Source organism: Ascaphus truei, chromosome 6 (genome assembly GCF_040206685.1).
Source record: "Ascaphus truei isolate aAscTru1 chromosome 6, aAscTru1.hap1, whole genome shotgun sequence".
Taxonomy (NCBI): Eukaryota; Metazoa; Chordata; class Amphibia; order Anura; family Ascaphidae; genus Ascaphus; species Ascaphus truei.
This window is the reverse complement of record NC_134488.1, coordinates 65,194,866-65,222,720: the sequence shown is the minus strand read 5'-3', so window position 1 is coordinate 65,222,720 and position 27,855 is coordinate 65,194,866. Positions and strand designations below refer to the sequence as shown.

The 27,855-nt window shown below is 44.4% G+C and overlaps 1 protein-coding gene across 3 annotated transcripts in view; it reads left to right on the top strand.

Annotated features, from left to right (window-relative positions):
• Window positions 1–27,855, top strand: part of RIMS3 (regulating synaptic membrane exocytosis 3) — a 130,641-nt gene that overhangs the window by 46,937 nt on the left and 55,849 nt on the right. The window contains exons 1-2 of one of the 3 annotated variants that reach the window (XM_075604618.1): window positions 20,011–20,329; window positions 25,258–25,503. In XM_075604618.1, the coding sequence (XP_075460733.1) occupies window positions 20,164–20,329; window positions 25,258–25,503 (412 nt within the window). In that variant the 5' untranslated portion in view covers window positions 20,011–20,163. Of the gene's footprint in view, window positions 1–20,010; window positions 20,330–25,257; window positions 25,504–27,855 lie in introns of those variants that run through there. The other 2 variants (XM_075604617.1, XM_075604619.1) reach the window with 2 other exon arrangements.

Genomic DNA, 27,855 nt, shown 5'->3' with positions numbered 1-27,855 from the left:
TTGTTCTAGGTATCGCTCAATTTTTGTGAACATGCTGGCGTGCATGCTCAAGACTTGCCCCACCTCAGCGGGGTCCATGTTTGTGGGGCTGAGCATACTGTAACAGAGTGCTCACCACAACCAAGGCGTGACCGCGAGGCCGAGGTGGGGATTGAAATGAACGCCACTCACAGCCGCGTGGGTGCGTCAGGAGTGCAGATTAGTGGAGGTAGCCGGGTTGGGGCTGGAGAGTTAAGAGTAGTTGTCATAGTTGCCGAGGTCGGGGTTGGAGAGTAGCAGATCGTTGCAGGTACTATTAGCCCTGGTCTGGATTGGAGAGGTAGGAGTAGTAGTGGTACGTTGCCGAGGTCGGGGTTGGAGAGGTACGGATTGTCGTTGGTAGCTGGGGTCAGGAGTTGAGAAGAGTGGAGTCCAATACAAAGCCGGGTCAAGAACAGAGAGCTGGGAACAGAAAAATAAGACAGGACTGTGGAGGCAAGGAAGCAGTGAACCCTATGCAACATATGTTTATGCTCAGCCAATTTGCCAGTGTGGCAGCTGAGCATATAAAGGGAGATAGTCCAATGAGAGGAAAGCATACTCAGTAGTATGCCTGGCTTTGGTTGGCTGGAGAGAATCAGCACAGGTGTATGCTTAAGCAGAGGAATTAGCAACAGGTGTAGTATAGGCAGAGGAGCGAGGAAGGTTCTGTGCATGTGTGGGAGTGCTGCGAATAGCGTGGGTGTCACCGCACGAGCGTAGCCTGGAGGCGGGACCAGCGAGGATGGCATTTAGTGCAGAGTGTGGTCTGCACGCGCCCCTAGATGGAATGCTGGTATTCGCTGGCAGGCGAGATGTGCTGCAGGAGGCGGGAGAAGCGGAAGACCCGGTCGCAGGTTGTGGTAAGCGAGGAGCACACTGAGCGCGCAGAGTATCACGGATCCTGACAGTACCCCCCCTTCAGGAGCGACCTTCGGGCGACTCAGGGATGGCTTGTGTGGATACTTGGCATGGAATAGCCGGACAAGCCTGGGGCGTGAAGACGGTGGCAAGGAACCCAGGATCGTTCCTCCGGTATGAAACCCTTCCAGTGTACCAGATACTGGATCGATCCCCTGGAAATCCTGGAGTCCAAGATGGACTGGACCTCGTTCTCTTGTTGGCTCTGTACGAGGACAGAAGCTGTACACGAGGAAGGATCGGGAAAGCGGGGTTTCTGGACAGCTGGCTTCAACATGGATACGTGGAAGACAGAGGGAATCCTCATAGATGGAGGAAGGCGTAGCCGGTATGCGACCGGGTTGATTTTTTCCGTGATGGTATACAGACCGATGAACCTAGGCGCCAGTGTCAGTGTAGGGACCTTGAGTTTGACATTCTTAGAGGACAACCACATCCTGTCTCCTGGGTTGAACTCTTGGGTCTTTCTTCGGTGACAGTCCGCTTGTGTCTTTTGTCTGGTAGTTGCATTTTTGAGGTTCTCCTGGATTCTTCTCCATAAATTCTGAAGACTATGGATTCTGTCGTCTGCTGCTGGTACCCGGAAGTGAGGGTAGTGATGGGTAGAAGTAATGGGTGAAACCCATAATTAACGAAGAAGGGTGACTCAGTGGTGGATTCATTGCGCAAATTGTTATGTGCGAACTCAGCCCAAGGAAGGAGATCAAACCAGTCATCCTGAGTGTCCGAAACGAAACACCGGATATACTGCTCAAGAGACTGATTGGGTTTGTTCAGTCTGGCCGTTGGTTTGGGGATGATACCCTGAAGAAAAATGTAGCGCTACCCTAGTTGCTGGCAAAAGGAGCTCCAGAACTTGGATACGAATTGTGACCTTCTATTGCAGACTATGACCAATGGTACCCCATGGAGGCGAAAGATTTATTTGATGAAGATGTTTGCCAATTTGGGAGAGTTGGGGAGACCTTTCAATGGAATAAAATGAGATTGCTTTGAAAAACGGTCTACCACAACTAAGATGGTATTCATCCCTTTAGATACCGGCAGCTCGACTATGAAGTCCATGGACAAGTGTGTCCATGGACGGTTCAGGATGGGCAGCGGTCGAAGGAGTCCTGGTGGTTTATCCCAGGGAGTCTTATTTTGAGCACTCAGCAACAAATTCTTTGATGTCCTTTTGGATGCCGGGCCACCAAAAGGTCAGTTTCACAAGTCGGTGGTCTTTCTAGTACCTGGGTGACCTGAAGACTTTGAAGAGTGACCCCATTCAAGGACCTTCTACCGATGATGTGGTGAGGTAAACAATCGCCCATCAGGAACTACGAGACCCTCAGGGATGTTAGACTGCTCTTGTACAATTTCTCTCAAGGCATCAAAAGAGTTGGCGGAGAGAATATATTTGGAGGGAAGACTGGGTTCCTGCTGATCCTCGTTTTTTTCGTCCATGAGAAACTGACGGGAAAGAGCATTGGCTTTGATATTTTTAGAACCAGGAAGAAAAGAGATAATAAAACTAAAACGGGAAAAGAAAACCGACCACTGGGCTTGAGCGTCGAGCGCCCTCGATATAGTGCTAATTCTTGTGGTCGGTGAGAATAGTGAGCGGGTTCTCTGTGTCTTCCAACAGATGTCTCCATTGCTCCAGGGCTAAATTGATTGCTAGGAGTTCCCGGTTACCCACGTCATAATTTTGTTCCGCTGGAGAATTTTTTTTCGAGAAAAAGGCAACCATGAAGCAGGATCCGCACCTTTCTTAGTTAAAGCTGTGTTAAGGGAGCTACCGCAGAGGAGAAATTTTGACTGAACGTGCGGTAGTAGTTCGCAAACCCCAGGAAACGTTGCACGGCTTTGAGGGTAGTGGGACGAGGCCAATCCAGAACTGCCTTTACTTTTGCAGGATCCATGGTGAGACCTGTGTTGGAAATTATGTATCCTAGGAACGCTGTGGAGGATTGATGGAACTGGCATTTTTCCAGCTTCACAAACAAATGGTTGTCACGTAGGCGTTGAAGTAAGATCATTATATCATTCAGATAGATGACGACAAATTGATTGCGCAGATCTCTGAAGATTATATTAATTAAGTCCTGGAAAACAACAGGGGCATTACAGAGACCGAAGGGCATGACGAGATATTCATAGTGGCCGTCACGGGTATTGAAAGCCGTTTTCCATTCGTCACCTTGACGGATCCTTACCAGATTGTAGTTCCCATGGAGGTCCAAGTTAGTGAAGATGTTGGCTCCTTGAAGGCGATCAAAAAGTTCAGCAATCAGTGGTAAGGGGTAATGGTTTTTGATGGTGATCTGTTAAGACCTCTGTAATCAATACATGGACGTAGTGACCCGTCCTTTTTCTTCACAAAGAAGAAGCCTGCGCCAGCTTTAGAAGAAGATTTTCGAATAAGCCAGGCAGCAAATCAATAGGACAACCGAAAGGACGATGTGGTGGTAAGACCAGATCTGGCTTTATTAGGGGCCACTGGCACTCTGAACACATCCTCGCCCTTCTCGGTTCCAGCTCCGACTGACATCCTGCTTAGCGCCAAACTGTACTCCCTGGGACTAGTGAATGCCGCAGCCCTATTGGCTGTGCCATGTCCCATGATTGGGCCGCCCCAAAGAATCCTGGGAGGTGTAGTTCCCCTGCGGAGTACTTCCTAAGATGGCTGCCACTCTGAGAAGCCTCTGCGCATGCGCAAGCTTCCTAATGGTCGCCGGGGCTCTTCTGTGCATGCGCGGTTGCATTTGCACATGCGCAACAATTCAAGATGGCGGCGCCCTGTGTCTCCGTCCGCCGTGGGACACCGTGACCCTGTCACCCCATTTATCGGCCGCAATCCCCACCGCAATGCTCCAGACTCTGGCGCGCCTCCGCGGCACTCCCTGGACAAGGGGACCAAGGGGGGACCTGGCTACACATAGAACAGAAGTAGATGCAGTGCCAGCCTTCTCTTTCACACACTGTGTTTTCACATCCTCAATTTATACACAAAACAGTGCTAACTGCAGCCTTCAGACACTGCATTGTACACAGGTAAGCAGCTTTCATGTTTTACTTTGGTGTGATACAGTATGTTGAGATATATTGGGATATAATGCACCAAAATTGCCACTGAATCCTAAGGAAACTCTGTGATATGCTGATTGACACAGGGATATATTGTGGTATCAGGAGGAACAATGCCACATGCTACATCTGTAACAGGCTCAATGACAATGCAAGGCCTCTGTGTCTCTTCCACACAGTGCTTTGCCAGTGATGTGTGCCCTCATCACTTCTCTGCATATCCATGGGCACACACAGCCTCGTTCCTCCATCCTAGGCTGCGTGCCTGCTCTCTGCTGTCTGAGTGTGCAATGTCTGGCTGGCATGATGAGGGAGAGAAACATAGAATCCCGCTGGGACCGCCCAGTTTGATGTATGGAGCTTGACCGCAACACCACACTGTGCAGCTCTGAATCAATAGCAAGGTGAATTATTTAGCAGCACGCCGGCAGCCTGCATCCTACTACAGGGAGGCACAGAGAAGGTGTGAGCCACACATAGGAGCATTTTGTAACTAATACCTTAATAAGTTGTGGCCTTTAGGCTCCCTTAAGGAGGGCCACAGGAGCCCCTTTATCAGGGTAATAACTAAAGTTCTATGCTCTGGTTTAAAAAAGAGCTATGGAAAATTAACATGCGAATGTAGCAAGACCAAAAAAAACACTGTTACTGGGATTAAAACAACAGTATCTGAGTCATTTTTAACATTAATGTTTTACTGTTAATGCATCAAGATACCTTGCAGTTCTTGGGCCCGGTAAGCATCAGCATGTGGTTTGGGGAGGGTTAGTAGTAAGATAAATGGAGATGTTAAGCAACACACATATTATGAATTCTTAGTGTGGAACATGCGCTCCAATGCCGGGTCCGTTATACGTACAAAATTATGCTCATCAATAATCCACAACACCATAGGGGGTAAAAAGATTTGAAGCAAGAATTCTGTGGTATGGTATCCTTGACAGGGACCTATATTCCCTGAAAGAACTGAACAAAGGAGTAAACCCCCTGCTCAGAACCTCATTGGGACGGGTCCTGGAACACTATAAAACCACAAGCCACATCATCTTGAATAGAATAAAGTCTCTTACTCACATCTCTGGAGCATGCCCGTCCTATACTGGTGTGTGGAGCATGCTGCAACTTGTTAGAGAGAGTCCAAATCAGCATCCATAGAGGTAAAGGCGCACAGCCAAGAGAGTGGGTCAAAAACTGGTTAAAAATATTCTTTATTCATCCATAAGAAGAAGAAATGGAGTTGCAACACCCTCCTACATGTTTCGTGCACCAAGCACTTTATCAAGTGCTTGGTGCACGAAACATGTAGGAGGGTGTTGCACCTCCATTTCTTCTTTTTATGGATGCTGATTTCAACACACATATTATAATGGGATATGTCAACTTCTGTATATTTACCTGCATAAGATGATTAATTCAGCAGGCAAATAAAGCTGATAGGTTGCTAAAAGAGACACCAGCTGGTGCTTATTTGTATGCCACTACCCAGAATCCTTATCTGCAGCTTAACCATATGTGACAATGGGGTGAATGAAACATGGGGGGGACTTGTGTAAGGCATGTAGGTGCACAAATGGGCCCTTATTTTATAAAGCGGATAGTGCTAATCTGGCCCTATCGCATGGAAATCCCCTTTCACTTCAATGTTCTATTGCATATTATAGAATAAGAACCATGGGTGTTTTATTTTTGCACCATATCTTTACCCATTAAATAATGTAAAGCAACCCCTACTAATCACCTACATCATATTTTATATAGGTGTCACATTTGACTCCTCCCTCACATTCTCCTCTCACATTCTCAATGTAGCTAAAACCTGACGTTATTTCCTCCATAACATTGCAAAGATACACCCTTTCTTCTGTTGCTCTACTGCTAAAACTCTAAGGCCTGGGACATAGTTGTTCTATCAGTGCGGAGGCGCGCTGAGGCTCAGGGAAAGCGGTGCTTTCCCTGGCCTTACACAGCGCGCCGTCAGGGGGTGGGCCGTGGGTGGGCCAGTGACGTCATGGAGCTGGTTCGCCCTCATTGGGCGAACCGCTCACGTGACCGGCCCTGCGCTCTGGCAAGCGGGGAAATTTCAAAACTCCGTCAGACACACGCTTCCCCAAGCGTGCTGACGCGTGCGAGATCCCCTGCTAAAGCCGCTCTCATTGCGGCTGCAGGGGCGCAGTGCCGAGCAGCAGCACGGCTCAGCATGGGTCAGCGCATAAGCACTGACCATGCCTGAGGCCTAACACAGGCTCTCATTTTCCTGTCTCGACTATTGTATCCTTCTACTGTCCGGCCTTCCTGCCTCTCACCTGTCTCCCCTTCAATTTATCCTAAACGCAGCTGCTAGAATCACGTTACTCTCTCCCTAATCTATCTCAGTGTCTCCACTGCTGAAATCTCTCTCCAGCTTATTATCAAATCCGGTATCACTTCCAAAATTCTCCTCCTCACTTTTAAGGCTATTCTCTCAGCCCTAATTTCTCACTATAGACCTGCACGACTCCTACTCAAGAATGTATTATGTCTACCCCTTTCATATCTAAAGCCATCTCTTACCTAAAACCTTTCTCACTTACTGCCCCACAACTCTCGAATGGCCTTTCCCTCAATATCCAGCCAGCACCCTCTCTAACTATCTCACCTGTCACAGACCTAAAGATAGATACTCTGTCTGAAATAAGTACAGCAAATAAAAATATCACGTGTGAGCATATTCACGTCTCAGATATATCTGCAGCGCTGCCTTTCCCCATTATCTCTTAGCATACAATGCTTCCACTGCAGCCAGGGATTCTAGTTAATGACATGCAAATGATCACAGCGTCACCTTTTGCTTCTTATCCATATTAACATGAACCCTATAAGGTTATGCCTGCCATATTATACTGCCTTTTCAGCACAGCCTGGGTTAAATAATTGCATAGTCAGTAAATATACTCACAGGCAGCTATTTTGACCTTTTGGGTCTCATCAGTGTAAGGATGGTGTGATACCATCAGGTATCTCTAGTTGCTGGAACGTGCAGTAAGTGTACTTTTCCAGCTCACAGAGAGTTAATCCTCCCTGGAATGGCTAATGCAGCTGCTGCCTAGTTAATCAGGCTGGGCTCCTCAGTGAAACAAGGAAGTGTTTAAGACAAACACAGAAAGAAAATGCTGGACGTCACAGGAAGAGAGACTGTTTTCCCCAGAGAAGGGGAGAGATAGAAGTGTTCCCCAGCTGCGGAAGCTGGTTACAGAGGACCTACAGAGGAGTTTCTCTGGGTTCAACGTGGGGCTGAGTTCCCCTAGGAAGGAAGGACGACAAGGCTGTGCTAAAGCGGGGATGTCCTGTCCTTGACTGTGGACATACAGAGGAGTGTTTCTCTGGGCTCATTAGGGCCAAGTTCCCCTAAGAAGGCAAAGACAAAAGACCGTGCTGAAGCGGGGACATCTGCTCCAAAAGACTTACAAACAGATAAGCAAAAAAAACTTTATTATTGCCATGTGCAAAGACTGTGTAGATTGTTGCATATGCCAGGGCATGTTTTGAGGGTGGGACAAAATGATTAACAGCACTGCACACCTATACAGTAAAAAAAAGCAAAATACTTGCGGTTGATCACCGGTGCTCCTTGGTCAGGGAAATTCTGTCAAAAATCCTAGACTAAGGCATGAAAGGATCCAAGGCACTTCTAGAAAAATGTATTATCAAAATTCAGCACAACATTTCAACCTTCTCTGAGGTCTCTCAAGTGATTAAGAGGGTGGGAACCAGCATATCTGGCCATCCAACTTGTGAGGGCGAAAGCTACGGTGTAGTTAGCTTTCCCTAAAGAGAACATGTGTTTATTTTATTATTTGTTTTTTCTTAAAGGGACGGTGGGCTTGTTGGTATATGATTTAATCCCTGTAAATAAACCCCTGCATAGAAAATACAGTGTTTCCAGCCTTAAATGAGGATAAAAGAGACTGCAACGTGGTGTGGGCATCACAATTGGTGGAGTTGAATGCAGGCAGTCCAAAAGATGCTGAGCAGCAGAAACTGTGGGTTTGAAGATAAATGCAGGGATTTCAAATGGCCACCCATCTGAAGTGAAAAGCAAGCAAAGTCTGTCCCACTGTGTATGACCAGTCGTGCTTACAGCATACACAGAGAATGTGTGAAGTGGGGATGCAATAGCTCCCAGAGGTCAGTAGATGAAGATATGTAAAGGTGCTGAACCCAAGCAGAAAAAACAAAACATTTCTGAAGAAAGTGAAAATTGCTGAATGTAAAGTCTGCCCCACAGGGTATGAAAGGATTGCTGTGCTGTGTAAAGATAATGCCATAAGCAAAGTGCTGAGTGTCAAAATTTCCCTGCTGGGTTTTTTAAATGGCCGAAGTGAAATGTTTGTTTTGTAATGTACATAACTGTGCAAAACAGTGTTCCTTCAGGCCGTACGATGATGATGATAAAGAGAAAGACTGTGTGCCCAGTATTGCTACCATAAAGCAGAAGTTACAGCGGAGCAATGAGGAGAATATTGCTATGTTAAAACAAAGTTTGCAACAGAAGGCGATGTACCTACACCAGACCTGAGATGAGCTACAGCCTAGAGCGTTTGGCACAATAGTCACGGGAATGACGACCAGCTTAGGGATGAGAAAGGCTACCGCCATATGCAGAGAGCCGAGCAAATCAGAGAAAACAAGTACTGACTGGAAACTGTATTATGAGATGTCCCAGAAAGATGTTCAAAACTTCATCACAAAGTTAAAAGTTTCTCAGCAAGAAGCTCGCACGCTCAAAGCAGAGCTTGGTAAGGTAAAGAAAGAATTTACACATTACATTTTGGAAGTGCAGGAAGCACTGGAGAGTGCAGAAAGAAGGTGGCATAAAAAACGTGTCTCCTTGGAAAAGCGTACACAGGCACAGCAGAAACTGTGGAGCCAGCTGCAAGAGTTGCGTGTGAGTCTGCAAGAGGCCAAGGTGAAACAAGCAGATGCTGAGCAGATGCGGGGAGTGCTACAGAAGGAAAGTTTCCAGGCTTCACACAAAGTACAAGTGCTACAGGAGTGTCTGAGTACCCAGTATGTCCCCACAGAGCAGCATGGAGGAGCTGAAGGCCACGCTAAGCATCACCAGAGCATCGGTGGAGGCGGAACTTAGATGCCAGGTGACTGTGTGAGAGTGAGCGGGAGAAGGCCCAGAAACTGGAGCAAGAGCTGAAGAAGCAGAGAGGCGGCTCCATCCCGATGAGTCAGTACGACAAGGAGAAAGAGGCCTGGAAAACAGAAACAGCTGCGGTCCTACCGACAAAAACTGCAGAGCTCCTGGGTATGATGAAGGATACGTGGGGGCAAACTCAGAGCAAGCACATTGAAGAGATGGGGGCCCTAAGAAGAGAATTGCAAGATGTATTCAAGAGACAGCAGTTTCTCACTGAAGCACTAAACCTGCTGCAGCCCAGAAATGAAGAAAAGGAAACAGATTTAAATCTTGCTCTGAATCAGCTAGCAGATGTGGAATCGCGACTCAACGCCAAAGAAGCTGAACTAGCAGCTGCACCGAGTGGAAAAAGAAATGCAGAAGGACAGCTTCAGACTTGAGGAAGGACCTGGAGTCTGAGCGTGCTGGCCACAAGATGGCAGAGAAACAAAAGCATGACTGGGGCAAGGCGCTTGAGGCTCTGAAGACTTATCGGGACGTTACGTTGGACTCTACTGCTGCCCAGTAGAATGTTTTTCAGCTGAAGTTGGAGAAAAAGGTATTGGCCCGGCGTAAGCGTCTGTATCCCACAGAAACTAATGCTCATGAAGACAAGGGTACAGTGAGAGCTGGAGACACTGCTTAATTGAAAAACAAGATTACAAAGTTTGAACCGCCTGAGCAAGTGAGGTGCTCCAGGAAGCGTGACTGCAATACCTTTGCAGTACTACAGTCTACGTTCCACAAGGCACGGAATGGGAAGGCCAAGTTGCGATGGAGTAGCATAGTAAGAATCCAGTCATACTGCAATGCCGATGGAACTCAAAGTGGATTCCTTGCAATAAGGGCAGCCACTGTGAAGAGACAGTCGCGAATGGGACGGAAGTGTGTTCGCGATCGTAAGATGAGAAAGACCTCACAGGTTGTCCAGCGACACTCCCAACGGAGTAAGTTAAGGAGTCAAGACAGAAAGGCCCAAGGCTACGAGTCGGCCGACTGTAATAGATCGGCGTCATGGGGTGCACTTTGGGTTAATAAGAATCCCGCCTAAGTTGAAGTACTGAAGATAAATGGTGTGGAACCCAACACTGAAGGTACGCTGATGGAGAAAGGTCCAAAAGCCATCACCGCTAAAGCGGAGTTGCTGTCTTCACAAGAGAAGGCCAAACAGTCACTGGCGAGTGTAAGCGATGAGCTGACCGAGGTCAAGGCTCTTCTACAGGGTAAGGGAAACTATGAGCACAAGAGGAAGAAGTCAGAGATGCATCTTCAGGATATCTAGATCAAGGTCACAGAGTGGCATAGAGTTCTGGCAGAGAGAGCTAATAGACAGCAGGATGCTCAGGAACCTTTGCAAGAAAGGACACAACAAAGGCGGAGCTTCAACCCTAGACTCCGGCCGTCAAAAGATAAAGGAGTAGCGAAGGACCAGTCTGCAGGCCCAGAAGGCCTAGTACTTGTCCTGAAGGAAAGACTCTTCAACTGGAAGGCAAGGGAAAAAAAGAGGTGGATGCAGACATGTCTGACAAAGAGGCTGGTGCACGGGAATAGTACACTGGCCGCTCACAGGACAATGTTTAGCTGGGGGAGGGATATGTGATACCATCAGGTATCTCTAGGTGCTGGAACAGTGCAGTAAGTGTACTTTTCCGGCTCACAGAGAGTTAATCCTCCCTGGAATGGCTAATGTAGCTGCTGCCTAATTAATCAGGCTGAGCTCCTCAGTGAAAAGGAAGTGTTTAAGACAAACACAGAAAAACAATGCTGGAAATCACAGGGAGAGAGTCTGTTTTCCCCAGAAAAGGGGGGAGATAGAAGTGCTCCCCAGCTGTGGAAGCTGGTACAGAAGATCTACAGAGGAGTTTCTCTGGGCTCAACGTGGGGTGAGTTCCCCTAGGAAGGAAGGACGACAAGGCCATGCTGAAGCAGGGATGTCCTGTCCTTGACCGTCGACATACAGAGGAGAGTTTCTCTGGGATCATTAGGGCCGAGTTCCCCTAAGAAGGTAAGTACGCCAGACCGTGCTGAAGCGGGGATGTTTTCTCCAAAGGACTTACAAACAGATAAGCAAAAAAACCTTTATTACTGTTGTGTGCAAAGACTTTGTAGATTGTTGCATATGCCAGGGCATGTTTTGAGTGTGGGACCAGCATAGCTGGCCATCCAACTAGTGAGGCCAAAAGCTACGGTGTAGTTAGCTTTCCCTAAAGGGAATAGGTGTTTATTTTATTATTTGGTTTTTCTTAAAGGGACGGTGGGCCTGTTGGTATATGATTTAATCCCTGTAAATAAACCCCTTCATAGAAAATACAGTGTTTCCGGCCTTAAATTGGGATAAAAGAGACTGCAACATGGTGTAGGCATCACAATGGTTATATGTACAGTATTTATTGTAGATTGAAAGATGCAATCCCTGACACTATTTGAAAAACAAAATACTTTTTCATTAATGTCACTGCGTTGTGATTCTGACTTTTCTTTGTTATGCTCTAGCACAGATGAAACATTTACTAGTAATTGTTTGTACTTATTGGTGAGAGGGGAAATGAGCTGCCACCTCCTCCATAGGAAGCGTACCTACTGATTTAATGTATATGGTATGAGTTGGAAATAGCATTGTAAATTAATGTGGTCAGGGTGCTAAATGTATAAGAGTACTTTCTCATATAAGTTTTGAATTGAGATTGCACTGTTAAATCTCCTTGCTGTGCATGGCTCTGTATTCCCAGGCTTGTTGCAGAATAAGTCCATGTTCTTCTGTGTCCCTTGGCAGTGCGGAGCTCTGGATCTCTGCCCGGGCAGACTCGTGTCTGGCGGATGCCGGATACAGGATCCCATCAGCCCATCTGCTCCATCCGAGCTGTTTGTTTAGGTTGCAGCATACGCTGCAGGTTCTGCCTCAACGCCCATATCCTCCCATCAACAGGGGCTCCAATAATTACAAACCTTGTTATCCCAGCAAACAGGCACTGTGATTTAAAGACCATGCAAACAAAAGCTGTAGCGGAGTCTGTATCTCTAGATTGTTCATTTGCGTTTGTGTCTGCATATCTGTGTATTATATATTTTTGTAGATGTGGAAGTGATGGTTGTCTAGGCGCGTTACAGCTGTGTGTATGTGTCCCTGTGTCAGTTCTAGGTGTATATCTGTGTGTAGACAGAGTGTGTGTGGATGTTTGTCTGTGTGCGTGATATACAGTACCACCATGTAGTTGTGTAACTGCATGTTATAGAACTGTAGGAATTGGTGTAAAATGTATTTGTTAGATGTCATCGTTTTTTACATGACTCTGCTTCAGTGCATGTTCTAGTTGCATATACAGTGTGAAATACACCAGTGTATAAGTTTGTATGTGTTACAGTTCCTGCCAGGGGTGCATGCAGGGCCGACTGGGACTTTTGCGGGGTTCAGTGCAGCGAGCTTTTGCGGGCCTCCTAACTTGTCCGGGGTGGCATCTCCTCCTCAGATGGCGCAGCATCTTGATGTTGTGGTGTCATGTGACGCTCCGCACCATGCGGCATCACGTTGTCATGGCAACACTGCACCGTGTGATGTCGTGGCATCATGATGACGAGATGCTGCAGAAGGGGATGCCGCCAGACAAGGTAAGAGACAGTTACAGATGCCCCATGCTCTCCCCCGGCAATCAGTTTCATTGTTGTGGGGAACAGCGCAGGGCTCGGTGCAGAGGCATCAAGCCAGCATTGGGTCCATATTTCCGCCAGTTGTGAGGAGAACTCCCATAGACTTTTGCCTTGGGAACGCGTGATCTGCATGCGAAACGTACGTCGTCACGTTAGACACCTCTGATGATGTTGTCAGAGAGAGCGATATTGAGGTAGTGGTCCGTGATACCACATTAGGGATAACCGACAGATGCTGATATGCGTTTTCAGTTTTAATATTTTGTTTTAATATTATTTCCTTTGTCACCATTTATGAGCTCAGAGCCTATCTCCTAGTGGTGTACTATCATCCAAGGCTCACGATTTCTGGTTGTCATCCAACTGATCAGTTTACTATGAACCTTGACTGTATGAGTTAAATATACTTATTGTGTAACCTTGCAACACTTTAAACTCTGTAAGCCTGTAACGTTGCTGACTGCAAGACTGGACACAGACCCGCAGGGCAGAGGTAGGGAGTAATACAACGACTTTGGCCTGGGATCAGAAGCCTGAGTTTCAGGGGTAGTCAGGTATGATTCCGGGGTTGAGGCAGGCAAAGAGTAGTCAGGTCCGCTTCCGAGGTCAAGACAGGCAGCAGGCAAAACAAAGGCAAGGCAGAGCTAGGACAAGGTAACAAGTACTTTGCGCAAGCACTGACAGGGAGCAACTGCCTGCTATTTAAAGGCCAGAAGCAGCTGCTGGCAATAAGGCCCAGAGAGAGGCTGGCTTCCTGTCAGGAAGTGAGGAGCAGGAATTGCCAGGAAGCAAGATGGCCATGGTAGCTTCAGTGAGGGTGAGAGGTCACTTCCTGTCGGCAGCCATCTTAGGTATTCGGACAGATCCCTTATAAAGGCTTGATTTTGGCAATATACTGACTATTTTAGATATAAGAACATACTAACTAGCAGCTTGTACTTCCCGATTCCAGAGGAGTGTTACTACTGAACATTTATATAATGAAGGCTTAGGTATTAGAGAGTGTTGTTAACAACAGGAACAATATTACTCAAGCTTACAGCAAGTGGCGACTTACCGGTTGCTCATGTCAAGCTGCTCCTGAATGGATCATGTGCATCTAGCTGCCTGTTAAGGATGGCATTCCTGTGTACATGTGCTTAACCAGTATAACTACGGTGCAAATTATCCACTTGCTGACACCTAATATCTTTTACCTAATATCTTTTACTCAAGCTGAGAAGATATTGACATAGTGTTGCATGCAAATACCACAGGCTATGGTATACTTTGAGGTAAAAAGCAACATTGATACTATTACTGAATATAGATTTACAGTTGCAGACTTCAAGGACTCAATCACATTAGTTCGATAGTATGGGAACACCATAGGCATAATTAAAATATGATGAGTATTAGCCACATATAGGTGTTATCTCCTTGTGATCAGTACCGCTACTTTCAGCCCGAAAAACAATCAGGAACAGGGATCACTTTATGACATAGTACCCGATCAGGAGATTATATGACAACTCACTTATTAACCTTCACTACTGGCAGGTCGTCGTAATTATTAGTCAATATATATTTTAAATATATGACTATTAAAATTGAGTATTAATATCTATACAATGATACATTCTGCACTACTCTATTCAGGCATTCAAGTGCTAATTGGACTGGGATCTCTTCTCTTTTTGCTACTACTGACATTTATCCCAACTGAGCACCACCTTCAGATTAATTTGTTACTTCCTTTGGGTGAGTGAGGGTCTCTCCCCTTGTCCTGTGCACCATGTTTCTGTGTGCCACTAATGTTGCTTATGTGAGTGTGTGTATTGGGTGTGGTATTGTCATGCTGTTAATGTTGGGTTATACAGTTAGGTCCGGAAATAATTGGACACTGATACAAGTTTTGCTATTTCGGCTGTGTACCAAAATACATTCAAGTTACAGTTAAATAATTAACATGGGCTTAAAGTGCAGTCTATTAGCATTAACTTGAGGGTATTCACATCCAAATTGGAGGAAGGGTTTAGGAATTTCATCTCTTTAATATGTAGCCCCCTGTTTTTCAAGGGACCAAAAGTAATTGGACAATTGACTCAAAAGCTGTTTCATGGACAGGTGTGGGCTATTCCTTCGCTATTTCATCATCAATTAAGCAGGTAAAAGGTCTGGAGTTGATTCCAGGTGTAGCATTTGCATTTGGAAGCTGTTGCTGTGAACCCACAACATGCGGTCAAATGAGCTCTCAATGCAAGTGAAACAGGGCATCCTTAGGCTGCAAAAAGAAAGAAAATCCATCAGAGAGATGCAGGAACATTAGGAGTGGCCAAATCAACAGTTTGGTACATTCTGAAAAAAAAGAATGCACTGGTGAGCTCTGCAACACAAAAAGGCCTGGACGTCCATGGAAGACAACAGTGGTGGATAATCGTAGGATCCTTTCCATGGTAAAGAAAAACCCCTTCACAACATCCAGCCAAGTGAAAAACACTCTCCTGGAGGTAAGCATATCATTATCCAAGTCTACCATAAAGAGAAGACTTCATGAGAACAAATACAGAGGGTTCACCACAAGGTGCAAACCATTCAAAAACCTCAAGAATAGAAAGGCCAAAGAGATTAGACTTTGCCAACAATATGTAAAAAAGCCAGCCCAGTTCTGGAACAGCATTCTTTGGTCAGATGAAACTAAGATCAACCTGTACCAGAATGATAGGAAGAAAAAAGTATGGAGAAGGCTTGGAATGGCTCATGATCCGAAGCATACCACATCATCTGTAAAACACGGTGGAGGCAATGTGATGGCATGGGCATGCACTGTGTCCCATTGGCACTGGGACACTAGTGTTTATTGATGATGTGACAGAAGACAGAAGCAGGCGGATGAATTCTGAAGTGTATAGGGTTATATTGTCTGCTCAGATTCAGACAAATTCAGCGAATTTGATTGGACGGCGCTTCACTTTACAGATGGACAATGACCCAAAACATACTGCGAAAGTAACCCAGGAGTTTTTAAGGCAAAGAAGTGGAATATTCTGCAATGGCCGAGTCAATCACCTGATCTCAACCCGATCGAGCATGCATTTCACTTGCTGAAGACAAAATTTAAGTCAGAAAAACCCACGAACAAACAACTACTGAAGACAGCTGCAGTAAAGGCCTGGCAAAGCATCACAAAGGAGGAAACCCAGCGTTTGGTGATGTCCATGCGTTCCAGACTTCAAGCAGTCATTGCCTGCAAAGGATTCTCGACAAAGTATTAAAAATGAACATTTTATTTATGATTGTGTTCATTTGTCCAATTACATTTGAGCTCCTGAAATAAGGGTACTGTGTATGAAAATGGTTGCAATTCCTAAACGTTTCATACAATATTTTTGTTCAACCCCTTGAATTAAAGCTGAAAGTCTGCACTTCTATTGCATCTCGGTTGTTTCATTTCAAATCCATTGTGGTGGCGTACAGAGCCAAAATTCTGAAAATTGTGTCCGTGTCCAATTATTTCCGGACCTAACTGTAGTTCTGTATGTGTGAACACCTGATTAGCTTTTTGTTATGGAATTAGTTATCTAATAGTATTTCCTGTGTCAACACATGGGACTCAGGGACGAAGAGCCATATTTACTATGCAGTCTTTTGCAATAAGACTCCTTCTGGCACCAGAAGACACATTACAGCCACCTTAAAGCAGTCTTTCTTAACATAGGAGGGTGAGGAGCTCCAGAGATTTTGCATGATCTCTCTCAAAAAGCTCTTCAGCAGTGAAAGGATACCAACTTCATGGCAGTGTCTTTCAAGGGATGACCCGGTACCCATGTGAGCATCTCAGAGGGCTCTGCCATGAGTCAGTGCTTCTTCTGTGTCACCCACATCTGTGGTCCATCCTTAGCCCTATACAGCAAATAACAAGTGTGATAAGAATAGCTCAGCACGAGTGTGTATTTATTTTGTGCCGACATCCAAGCTCGCTGCCTACTTGAAACACGTGAAGATGCTGCTTCTCTCATCCCAGAGCAGCACCTTAACTTTCCCCACAGAGGTACATTGAAGACATCGCTGAAACATTTAAATACCCCATAATGCAGGAGGGAAAAATTGCACACCAAAAGTTAAATGTTAGGATTGGGGTGACGGAAATGTTGAAACACCACAAAGTTCAAAAGGGAAATGCATCTTCAATAAAACGAAATCTGAGAACATGGGAATCATGCACTGAAAAGATAGTGGAAGCATGGAACTGCCTCCTGGCAGAGGTGATGAAGGGGTGAATAACAGAAATGTATTTAAGAATGAGTGGGGTATAAACAAGGGGACCCTGAAGGAAGAGCAATGCATTAGAGGCTTAGGGGCTATTCTATTCAAGCTACTGTATTAGAGGTTTTCAGCTGATCGCCGTGTGATCGGGCTCTTCACAGCTTATTGAGTAAGTCCCTTAAGCTTTACAGCAAGTTACAAATGGGTAAATTGAGGTGGGCTCAATGGTGCTTACATACTTCTTAACACCCACTTACCCACTGGACCTTGGCCTAAAAAATGTAAGCTTCCATATACTCCTTCTGTCCCTGTATGTCTCCTAACACAGCAGTTAGAGTGCAAGCTCTTCAGGGCAATGTTTACTGGTATGTATCATGTTAAGAAAGTGATACACTCACGGTACCTGGAATAATTGCCAGCAGTGCTCGGCAGCAGTAATCCTGCATGTATACAGCAACTACCACAAATCCACAAATACAAAAACAGTGGCACTGGCGTCAAAAAGAAATCCAATTTATTTAGCAAAGATCGACGTTCTGAGAAAGGTTCACGAGCAGACCAAAACGTCGATCTTTGCTAAAAAAAATGGATTTCTTTTTGAAGACCACGCCAGGGTCACTGTTTTTGTATTTCTGGTATGTATCATACACTTCTTTCTGTTTGTATTAGGCTTTTTTCCATAGTGCAGGATACGGCGCGCAAACACTAGGACGCCAATACATATGTGCATAGTGCGTGTGTGCTAGCGCGTGCACATGTGCTACAGGGAGAGCGGCGCTTCGCAATACAAACAAGTTTGTATTTGAAGTGCAACGCCAGGAGGAGGAGGAAGTGCGGAAGCTAGCGCATTCCACTATGGACGCGGCCTTATGCTGCACTGTAATTGTGCACATGGTTGGCGCTAAATAAGTAAGAATACAATGTCATTCACTTTCAGTTCCTATGTGTGTAACTGCATTAGCATAATGTGTTTAATACAACATAGCACTTTTAGGGTAATATACAAGAGGTAAGGTTTTACAGGAAGAAATTGAAGTAGGGTTAGTGATCGTTTTCTTGTAGGGCAATTGTCTTACAAATACTTGATATAGTTTAACCCGTTTACTACCACAACACAAAGAAGTCAACGTGCTTGGGAAAGTGGTTATTTAGACTTGCGCTAATGTGTAGGGTATCAATAATCAGTGTTCGACAAACCTATACATTTGCTCGCCCCGGGCGAGTGGATTTAACCACCGGGCGAGTAAATATTGGCCCAAACAGCCCACGTTTGGTACTAGGTGGCGAGTAGATTTTTTTGTGTGGCGAGTAGATTTTTTGGTGATTTGTCAACCACTGTCAATAATAATCTATCAGATGTACACTTATTAAATGTGGATTTGTGAAGGGAAAAGTTTTAAGGAATTTGAATTCATCGATGGTCTAACTTAATAGCATCAAAAAGGGATATAAATGAGTCGATAATAATTGACGTAAAGACTAAAATAAAAAGTGATCCATATAATAAAGGTATTTTTAGAACAAGGACAATCTTAATAATAAGAAAGGTGATACCAATATACGAAACATTTTGAAATGATGTGTTTAATACCAGTGCACCACCTCTTAACCAATATCCACCAGTATAATATTAATTAATAACACAGTAAGTATATTATTTAGAAGTTTTAATAATTCGTGTTATATCATAAATGGGCACAACAAACGAAAATAGCAGCTACTAACATACAGATCAACAATTAAACAAAATAATTTCAACAACTTTATTCGATATAGCACTTTTCTCCCAAGTGGGAAAGCGCTTTACAATATGGTGTGCGGTATGCAGCACTAGTACAGTAGATAGGATTTTTCCAGACACCGTCCCTGCCCAGATGCGTTTACAATCTATATTTTTGGTGAAGGCAATAAAGGTCACAAGGAGCTGACACCAGGAATTGAACCAGGTTTCCCTGGTTCAAACTCAGTATCATTGTTGACAGAGTCAGTTTCTTGGCTCACTGAGCCGCTCCTTCACATCAATTAAGGAGAAAGACATCATTTGGCAGAAGTGTGGCACCATTTGTGGTGATATTAAATACTTTTCCTTCCAGGGGCATTACCTATATTTGTATTACTTGAACTCAAAAAGTAAAAAGATAATGCACCATAGTATCTTTTGCAATTTTATTTTTCTTATTAATGTGCTTGTGCATCCATAATTTGCCCTTATTAACAATGCTTACCGCTGTGCAAATACATAACGCCCCTCCCCACAAGCATAGCCATTAGTAAAGCTGCTGCACATCCAACTATCCAGTCACTTCACAGCTTTTTATTTTGCTTTCCAGGAAAATAAAAGATGTAATTGTCTGTGTTTGGCCGTCCCATGGTGGCGGCCTGCTCGCCACTCTCATTATTCTGCCTTTGAGCACTGACCGTTGATTCAGCGGTTATTGGCGAAATCTCAGTATCACTTACACTTTAGTACAAGCTTCTGTAAGGGTTACATTATAATAAGCTGTTAGGAGAAGCTCTGGACAATATGTTGACATCCCCTCAAACCCCATTGTCCCTCCAGCTTGCAGCCTTAACCCCTTTGATGCTGCATAATCTCTATCTTGGACACCCGCTTCAAACTCAATGGTTATCTATCTATCTATCTATCTATCTATCTATCTATCTATCTATCTATCTATCTATCTATCTATCTATCTATCTGTATCCATCTATCTATATCCATCTATCTGTATCCATCGATCTATATCCATCTAGCTACAGTATCTATCTGTATCTCTATCTATCTTGGACACCTCCTCCAACCCCAAAGTCCCTCCAGTCTGCGGCTTTAACCCCTTCGCTGCACGGTGCTGAGCAATGCGGTGCCGGCCCCGTCCAGCAGCGAACGGGTTAAGAATCCCAGCTTTTGGCTAGGTGCAGAAGTGGGTCAGCCCGGTCGCCATGGAGACGCGTTAGCGACCAATCTTGCAAGGACTGCCTCTGTCTCTCTTCAGAAACCCTTTAAGATTAAGAGCGTCTCCTGCCTCGGTCTCTCCCCCCTTCTGTCTCTCCCTCTCCGCTTCTCTGCTGTGGTGCTGACTGCCAGTGGCCGGCCCTGCTCCATGCAACAGCTGCATCTCTCCCATGCTCACAGCCCTTCTGCTGCTGCTGCTGCTGCTGCTGCTCTCTGGGGAGAGGGGAGCAGGGAAGCAAAGTTGGGCTCCCTGCCTTTCCTTCAGTCAGTTCCTCTCCACACCTCCCTGGTACCAGGACCCTGCTCACCAGCAGGTAAGGAAGACAGATACAAAATGATTTTACACACATATATAATCTCTAGCTATATATTTATTATCTCTATCTATATATCTTTTAATCTATACATGTCTCTGTCTGTGTATCTATAAATCTGTCATCCATCTCTGCTTGGCTTTTTTTTATTTTTAACACACATTCAGTGTGTGTTTACACAATGACAGTTTTATACTGTATATGATATATTTTACATATTTATGATATCCTTGAAATGTACTGTATATCTTTTCAGGAAGTGTGTGTATACATACTGGTAGTTTTATATATGATAAATATTACACAAATCTGATATCCTTTATATGTATACATCTTCTGATATCGAGGAAATGTGTGTGTGTGTATGTGTGTGTGTGTGTGTGTGTGTGTGTGTGTGTGTGTGTGTGTGTGTGTGTGTGTGTGTGTGTGTGTGTGTATATATATATATATATATATATATATACACACGGAAATAGCCGTGTTAGTTCGATAGTGCATATATATAGTGTGTGTGTAACCACAGTGAACCGTGTAATTTTGTATTGTAAATGTCTGTGTCAAATTTCTCTTTATAGATTTCATATAACCATCTATTTGTATTTAGTACATTGTTTTAGTAACCGGGTTGTTTCTAAAGAGTAACGGTCCCCCAGGACAGGTTGAACAAGTCCTTGCTTTAGATCCTCTGTCCTAATTTATTTATGCTATTCCTGCTATGTTTCTGTTGATCCACTATTTTTAATTTACCCCCCTTCCCCCTCTTAGGTTTTTAGGGTAGATATACTACAACCCCTTCTAGCAGAGAAGGGTTTCCTTCAATTGTTTATGTACACCCTATTGGAGAGGAATCCTTTACAGTGTTTGTGTAAATTCTGCAGGGGCCACACATCTTCCTCTGCGGCCACTTTTCCATTTAAAATAAACCAGAGAGAGTAGAGTGTGGCAGAGGCATTTTTGTAAACTGGTACCCAGCATTATGTAATCTTGGGCAGACCCCTTTCACTCCCCATACCTCAGGCTAAATACGATTGCAAGCTCTTTGTCTTAGACTGTCCTCATGGCTCCAAGATACAAGAGGAAGGAGTTTCATATATATATACATACTGTGTATGTATGTATGTATATATATATATATATATATATATATATATATATATATATATATATATATATATATATATATAGATATATTTGTGTATATATATATATTTGTGTATACAGTATATGTATGTCTCTATATCAAAAATAGCGCCACAATTCCCAGAATGCTTAAGAAAGGAGTAATTAATCAGCATAGGACCAGCCCTTGGACAGAGAGGCTTGTCTGTTTATTCTGTATAAGTTTACCATAATGTTCCCTGAGACAGAGTGAGCCAGTCCTGGTTGATTTAATCATTACCACAATGGTGAAACTAAGGCTGGAAATCTCGGATTGCACTGAGGGATAAGCAGAACCAAACAGGACTGGCTGAATCTGTTTGAAAGCCATAGCAAGAAGCTAATAATAAGAGTCTGATAGATCACACTCCTCCTCCCTCTCCCTGAATCGCCACTCTGTAATTGGTCTCAGTGCTGTCTTCATTGTTCTAACATTTGGTTTAAGGTGTTGCTAGAGTGCTGATCAATCTCATTGATTCTCACACAACGCTGCAGAAATGAAACATATCACTCCTCGCCCAACTCTCTCTGATATTCCATGGAACCCATCCATTTTTGTGTTGTTAATCTTTATCTCCCAGATCCCCGACTGCAAGGATAAAATTCCCGTAAACACAGATATTGAACCAATTACGTTACTCTGCATTTATTAACCTTGTCTGGGAGGGGGTCTGTGTTGCATTGCTAAGCAATATATCTATACCTGTAGCATGCAATGCAGTGCAGCGCAGGCGAATCCTGCAGTGTAGGGGTTAATCTTAATAACACCTTCTGCCCTCCTCCCTGCTTATCAAGGGTTGTTATAGTTCCATGTCGGTGGTTTACATTGTTTTTTGTTGTTGTCAGTATGTACTAGCAATGACAGGAGATTCACATTCACTTAAGTGCAGGAGTAGCCAGTACTGCATCATACTCACACCTAGGCAGGTAGCAGCTTCGGTGGCATTGCGTGCGGTTCAGGGACCGTGAGAGTGGTGCACGCTGCATACTGATATGTAAACTGCAGCAGTGACTGTGTCACATGGCACAGCATACAGCCCAGGAGAGGACAAGAACTGGTAGGCTGTCACATTCTGTGCCAGGCTGCCCAGATCACATCCTGTGCTGTACTCCGGCCTTGTAAGACTCAGAATGTCTCAATTATCAGTTCTGGTTAGAGAGGTTTAGCATATCTTTACTATGATGCCAGCTACTAGAGTCTGCTTCCAGAAGAAGTGTACGGAGACATCACCTGTGTGTATCGGACACTGACTAACTGAGGGAGCCCCTCTTCCTGTGTATGTGTGACACTGATAGACTGGGGGACCCCTTTCCTTGCATGTCTGTATTCTCTTATTCTTATTATGCTTCTACACATTAAGGTGTGTGGTCGGTGACTTATAAAATGAAAGTTATGTTTATATTAAAAACCGTGATAACCAGAATACACTGGTTTGAGAAAGAGAGGGACCCACACAAGATCAAAACTGCAGGATCCCAAAACAATTGAGTAGGAATCCTATAAGAACCCTGCTTGACTGTGGCCTTGGAGGGTAGTTTGCATCTGTCTGCATAGCGGACACTTGATGCAGAAAGAGGATCTATATTCCTTCTGTTTCTGGTAAAGATGCTGAGCAGTAAATATTTAAATGAGCGCCTGTTGCCTGCAATTTATTTGCTAACATTACAGATAATTAGGCTGTTGTCAAACCTGTATTTTACATTGTTTGTATCTTGGTGCAGCTATCATAGGAGTGGAATCCTATCAGAGCTATGACACTGGCATGAAGAGCTATCACATACACAAAGCTGTCACACACAGACCTGGCACACAAATACACAGGACACACATCACTCATATAGCTTTTTTTATGCACAGTTGTCATATTCGCACACAGCACGAAGACAGGCACAAGAAATGACAACATGAAGACAGAGCTGTCACACTGGCACATGGGGCATGTCACATAGACATAGCTCTCAAGCGCCTTTAATGCAATAAAACTGAGTTGCCACACACACACACAGGACACACTGACAATATAGACAAACACAGTGGGAGCACCTTATTGTTCACTGCCTCCCACACAGCACAGATATACATGAGGTGACAAAGCAGTGGCAGCACAGAAGAGGTGACCTGTGACTGGAGTTGATGTGACACATGGCGCAGGGGGAGAGTTATCACATTCACAGGATAAAGTTATGAATCTCGGCTAATTACGTATCAAGCTCACACACTAGGGGGGGGGGGGGGTGAATTTAAAATGACATTAAAAGAGTAATTTAAAGTTTAATATACATTAAAAAAAAAACTGTTAAGTGTGGACCAGGCATACGTTTGGAAATGCAGAGGTATATGAACCAAGTGAATCAACTGTTCGGTTCTGACTCAGGGGTGCGCAAACTTCTTGAGCTGCGCCCACCTGCCCGGGAGCCGCAGCGTTTGCACCCCCCCCCCCCCTCTCTCCAATGACTCGGCGACAAATGATGTTGTGGGTCGTGACATCACATGACCCCGCGGCGTGATTTGACGCTGCGTTGCCATTGCGAGGTGTCGCCGAAGACCAGGCAGAGAGCAGGTAAGTGAGTTACAGAGGCCTCACACCTCCCCCGGCATTTAATTTAAATGCACTGGGGAAGAGCACAGGGCCTCTGTAACCCCACGTGCCTACCCTAGAAATTCTCGTGCCCCCCTGTTTGCACACCGCTGAGTTAGGGCAGGGGTGATAGAGTTAGGGGAGGGTTATAGGGAGCGGTGATAGGAGGGGTTATAGGGAACAGTTGGAGGGGTTATAGGGAGCGGTGATTTGAGGGGTTATAGGGAACAGTTATAGGGAGCGGTTATATGGTACAATTAGGGGAGAGGTTATAGGGTGCTTGGAGGGCGCATTAACCTCTGTGCCTCAGAGATCAGAGTCCGGTGTATGACACTTAGATAATAATATGTTTCATACATTTCACCCTGACACAGATTAACTGAAACAAAAACGTTAGAGATATAGGCCTGGATAGATACAATTTGGATTTTTACTAATTAATAATACATTTTTCAGTGAAATAAAATGAATATATATATTTCAATGAAGAACAGTGAAAATCTATCATGAGGCTGCCACATTCTCACTGCATACAAAACAATGTTTAAATAAAAAAATAACCACAATGTTTCCTCTGGTATGTACCCCTCCATCCCCCCCCCCCCCCCACACCCCTCTCCTTAAAATCAGCCCTGCTTCCTGTCCCTGTTCAGCACTCGACTGGTTCCTCATTAAGGGTCTTTCCGTCCCTCATCCCCCAAGGGAGATCTTATTCACGTTGGTGAGATACATTATGCCAAAGATTCACTGACCTGATCCTGTGCGTCTCCGATTCCTTCCTCTCCCCGAGTCCCTGAAGCTGTAAACCTTGGCTGCTAATGATCAAACAAAGCTTCAAAAGGCAGGCCGTTACATATGTAACCTCAGAATAATCATTAAAAGTATATACTATGATGCGCCATCACTATAAAACACATCTTGGGGCTTATTTATCAAAGTCTACTAAATGGAAACCGTAGCACTAGATTTTTTTCATTGATAAATTTAGGCCTGTATTTTGCCCCAATATTATAGGAGACTTGATATTATACAATATGATAAATAGCCTAATATAAAGACACCTACTAGTAATTTTGTGTTCTTTTTGGGGGAGAGGGATTATAAAATGGCTGCCATTTTTCTTTCCTATGCAGTGATGGTTTTTACAGGCCATTCACCAAATCCTTCTATAACCTTTTTCTCCCTCTGTAGATCCCCAGCCGCATAGAACCCTTCTCTCCAAAATGTTAAACGGCGAGGCCAGTTCATCGGCCAGGAATGTTATCAGGAGTTCGAGCATCAGCGGGGAGATGTACAACCTGGAAAAGAATAATGCAGGGGCTCCCAGTGCGCCCGGCATCACCACCAAGAAGAGGAGGTCCAGCCTGGGAGCAAAGATGGTGGCTATTGTGGGGCTCTCGCAGTGGAGTAAGAGCACCTTGCAGCTGAACCAGGCTGGTGAGTGAAACTGTGCTTCTGAGGGACAGGGAGGAGAGGGGGCCCAGGAGATGGGACATGCGTCCCTCCTACCTGTGATACACTTCTGTACAAGCTTACAAGATTCGGGTATGCAGCGGTTAATACTTGTCGTTCAGGGACTGGAGGGTAGATATATGATGGTCTATAGGTCCTCTCTGTCACTATGTGGCAGACAAGCTTGGTGTCTCACAAGTTGCAGCTGCCGCTGTCACACTGCAGCTTAATGGATAGAATCAATAAGCACCAAGCATCAATTTGCTTGCCACTCTGCCACCCTGCAGTGTCAGAGATAGATTTGATGCATTAAAGGTCATAGAGCTCTGGGTGATGGGTTATAAGCCATTTTTTGTCTGTGTCACCCTGCAGTCTGATATACATACATAGTTCTTTATTGCATATATGTCACTTTTTTCATAAGGGAGGAGAGCCTACTGGGCCACATGGCCTTTCTGTCTGTCACTGTGTCACACTGCGTTTGGATTGAGACTCTACAAGCTATAAGTGATACTTGTCCCTATGCCATGGATGTCCCTGATGGGAGGGGCAGCCTTGATGGGACATAGGTCGTTCCTGGCCTTGTGTCACTTTGTTAGGCAGGACACCCTTGTGCTACAGGCTCTATCTGTCAGTGTATTACTGCTTGTCTTTTTGGTTAAGCAGGGTTTGTCTTTTCACTGTGTGCTACCTGGGGAGGCTGAGGACCATGTTTTATTGTGATGTGATTATCCTATCAGCAGATTTACACCTCATGCTGAGCTAACTACTTCTCTTGTCATTCATAAGCGTATAAAGCTATCATTAGATTGACAGCCCCAAGGCCTCCTGTCTTCGCTACTAGGCATCACTGTGTGCTCATAACCAACAGCTTCAGCAGAGATCTACGGACTGAAAGCTTTGAACATGCACAGGATAGAACCATGCAGGACACAGAAGATTAGTATAATGTTTTATGTGTACAAAATATCATATAATCTAGGAGGCCTTTATCCAACAGTGGATCGATAACTTAAGGCTTGAAGAATATGATTAAATATATATTTATGTGCGTGTATGTATGTTTACATATAGATATGCTGCCTTGCACAATATAGATGTATACTATTGCAGTGAAGGGGAATGACCATCTCCCGATTCACTGCAGCAGAGGCCTGAAGACCATTAGCCTTACTGTCATCTCTACATAAGCCTAATAAAAATATCAAGGGCAAAACCAGAGAATAAAATGCAACACTGAAGCAGCTTTTTGCTTCTCCTAAAATATCAAGAGGCTGTAATTATACCCCAGAAAGAAGCACAAAGAAAATAAGGAAGCAGGCAGCTCGCGGGCCATAATTACCGTCAGGGACTGTGGAGAGGGGGAGAAGGCAGCTCTGCAGGGATCCACTCCTCCAGGTAATCAGCCTGATGTGATACTGTGATATCAGATCCCGCCAACTCACACACAACTCCAATTGTTGGCAAATAAATTCCTCCCCAGGCTGTTCAGTAACAAGTCTGTTACAGATGTAGAGAGACTTACTGTCCTTGGCACTGCGAATGAACAAGCCAAATGCCACTGCGCAAGGGACATGCTTCGTAATCCTTGGGTGCTGCGACCTCGCACTGAAGACAGTAAATCTTGCTACATGTCCCCCTTTAATAGGACTGCTGAAGTGTCTTTAAAAAGCAGCAGAATAGACCCAAAGTTTAAAATGCACGAGGGCCCTGCAGTGCATTGCCAAGAAACACATCTGAAACTGCACAGAAACATATACCTATATTATGCAGGCGATCTATCTGTAACATGCAGAGCAATACATATCTATAACATGAAAGCAATATATAGTATATTTATCATTTGCAAACCTATGCATTACATGTCTGGCTCACAAATAAGGTGTCATTATATAAAGGGCCCATTTTAAAAAAAAAGTTCTGTATTTCTGATGTAACAAAAATTGAGATGTATTCTCTCTGTCCAATGCAATAAGTAATCTTTTGGTCTTTATTTATTTTATTTATTTATAAAATGTTTTACCAGGAAGTAATACATTGAGAGTTACCTCTCGTTTTCAAGTATGTCCTGGGCACAGAGTTAAAATAACAAATAGTACATGGTTACAAATACAGTTACATAAGTGAACAGGGTATACATTATATATAAGACATTGCATGTTATCCCATGAAATCAAGTCGAGTGCTGTTTTTATCCAACAATGGTAATTTCTTCCTGCTTATAGTCTCGTCACTGCCATTTTAATTTCTTCACCCTTGTGATGGTGTCATAGACTTCTGTTTGCTTATGAACACATTCTTTCTTTTTCCTACCTCTTTGGGTAATACACAGAATAC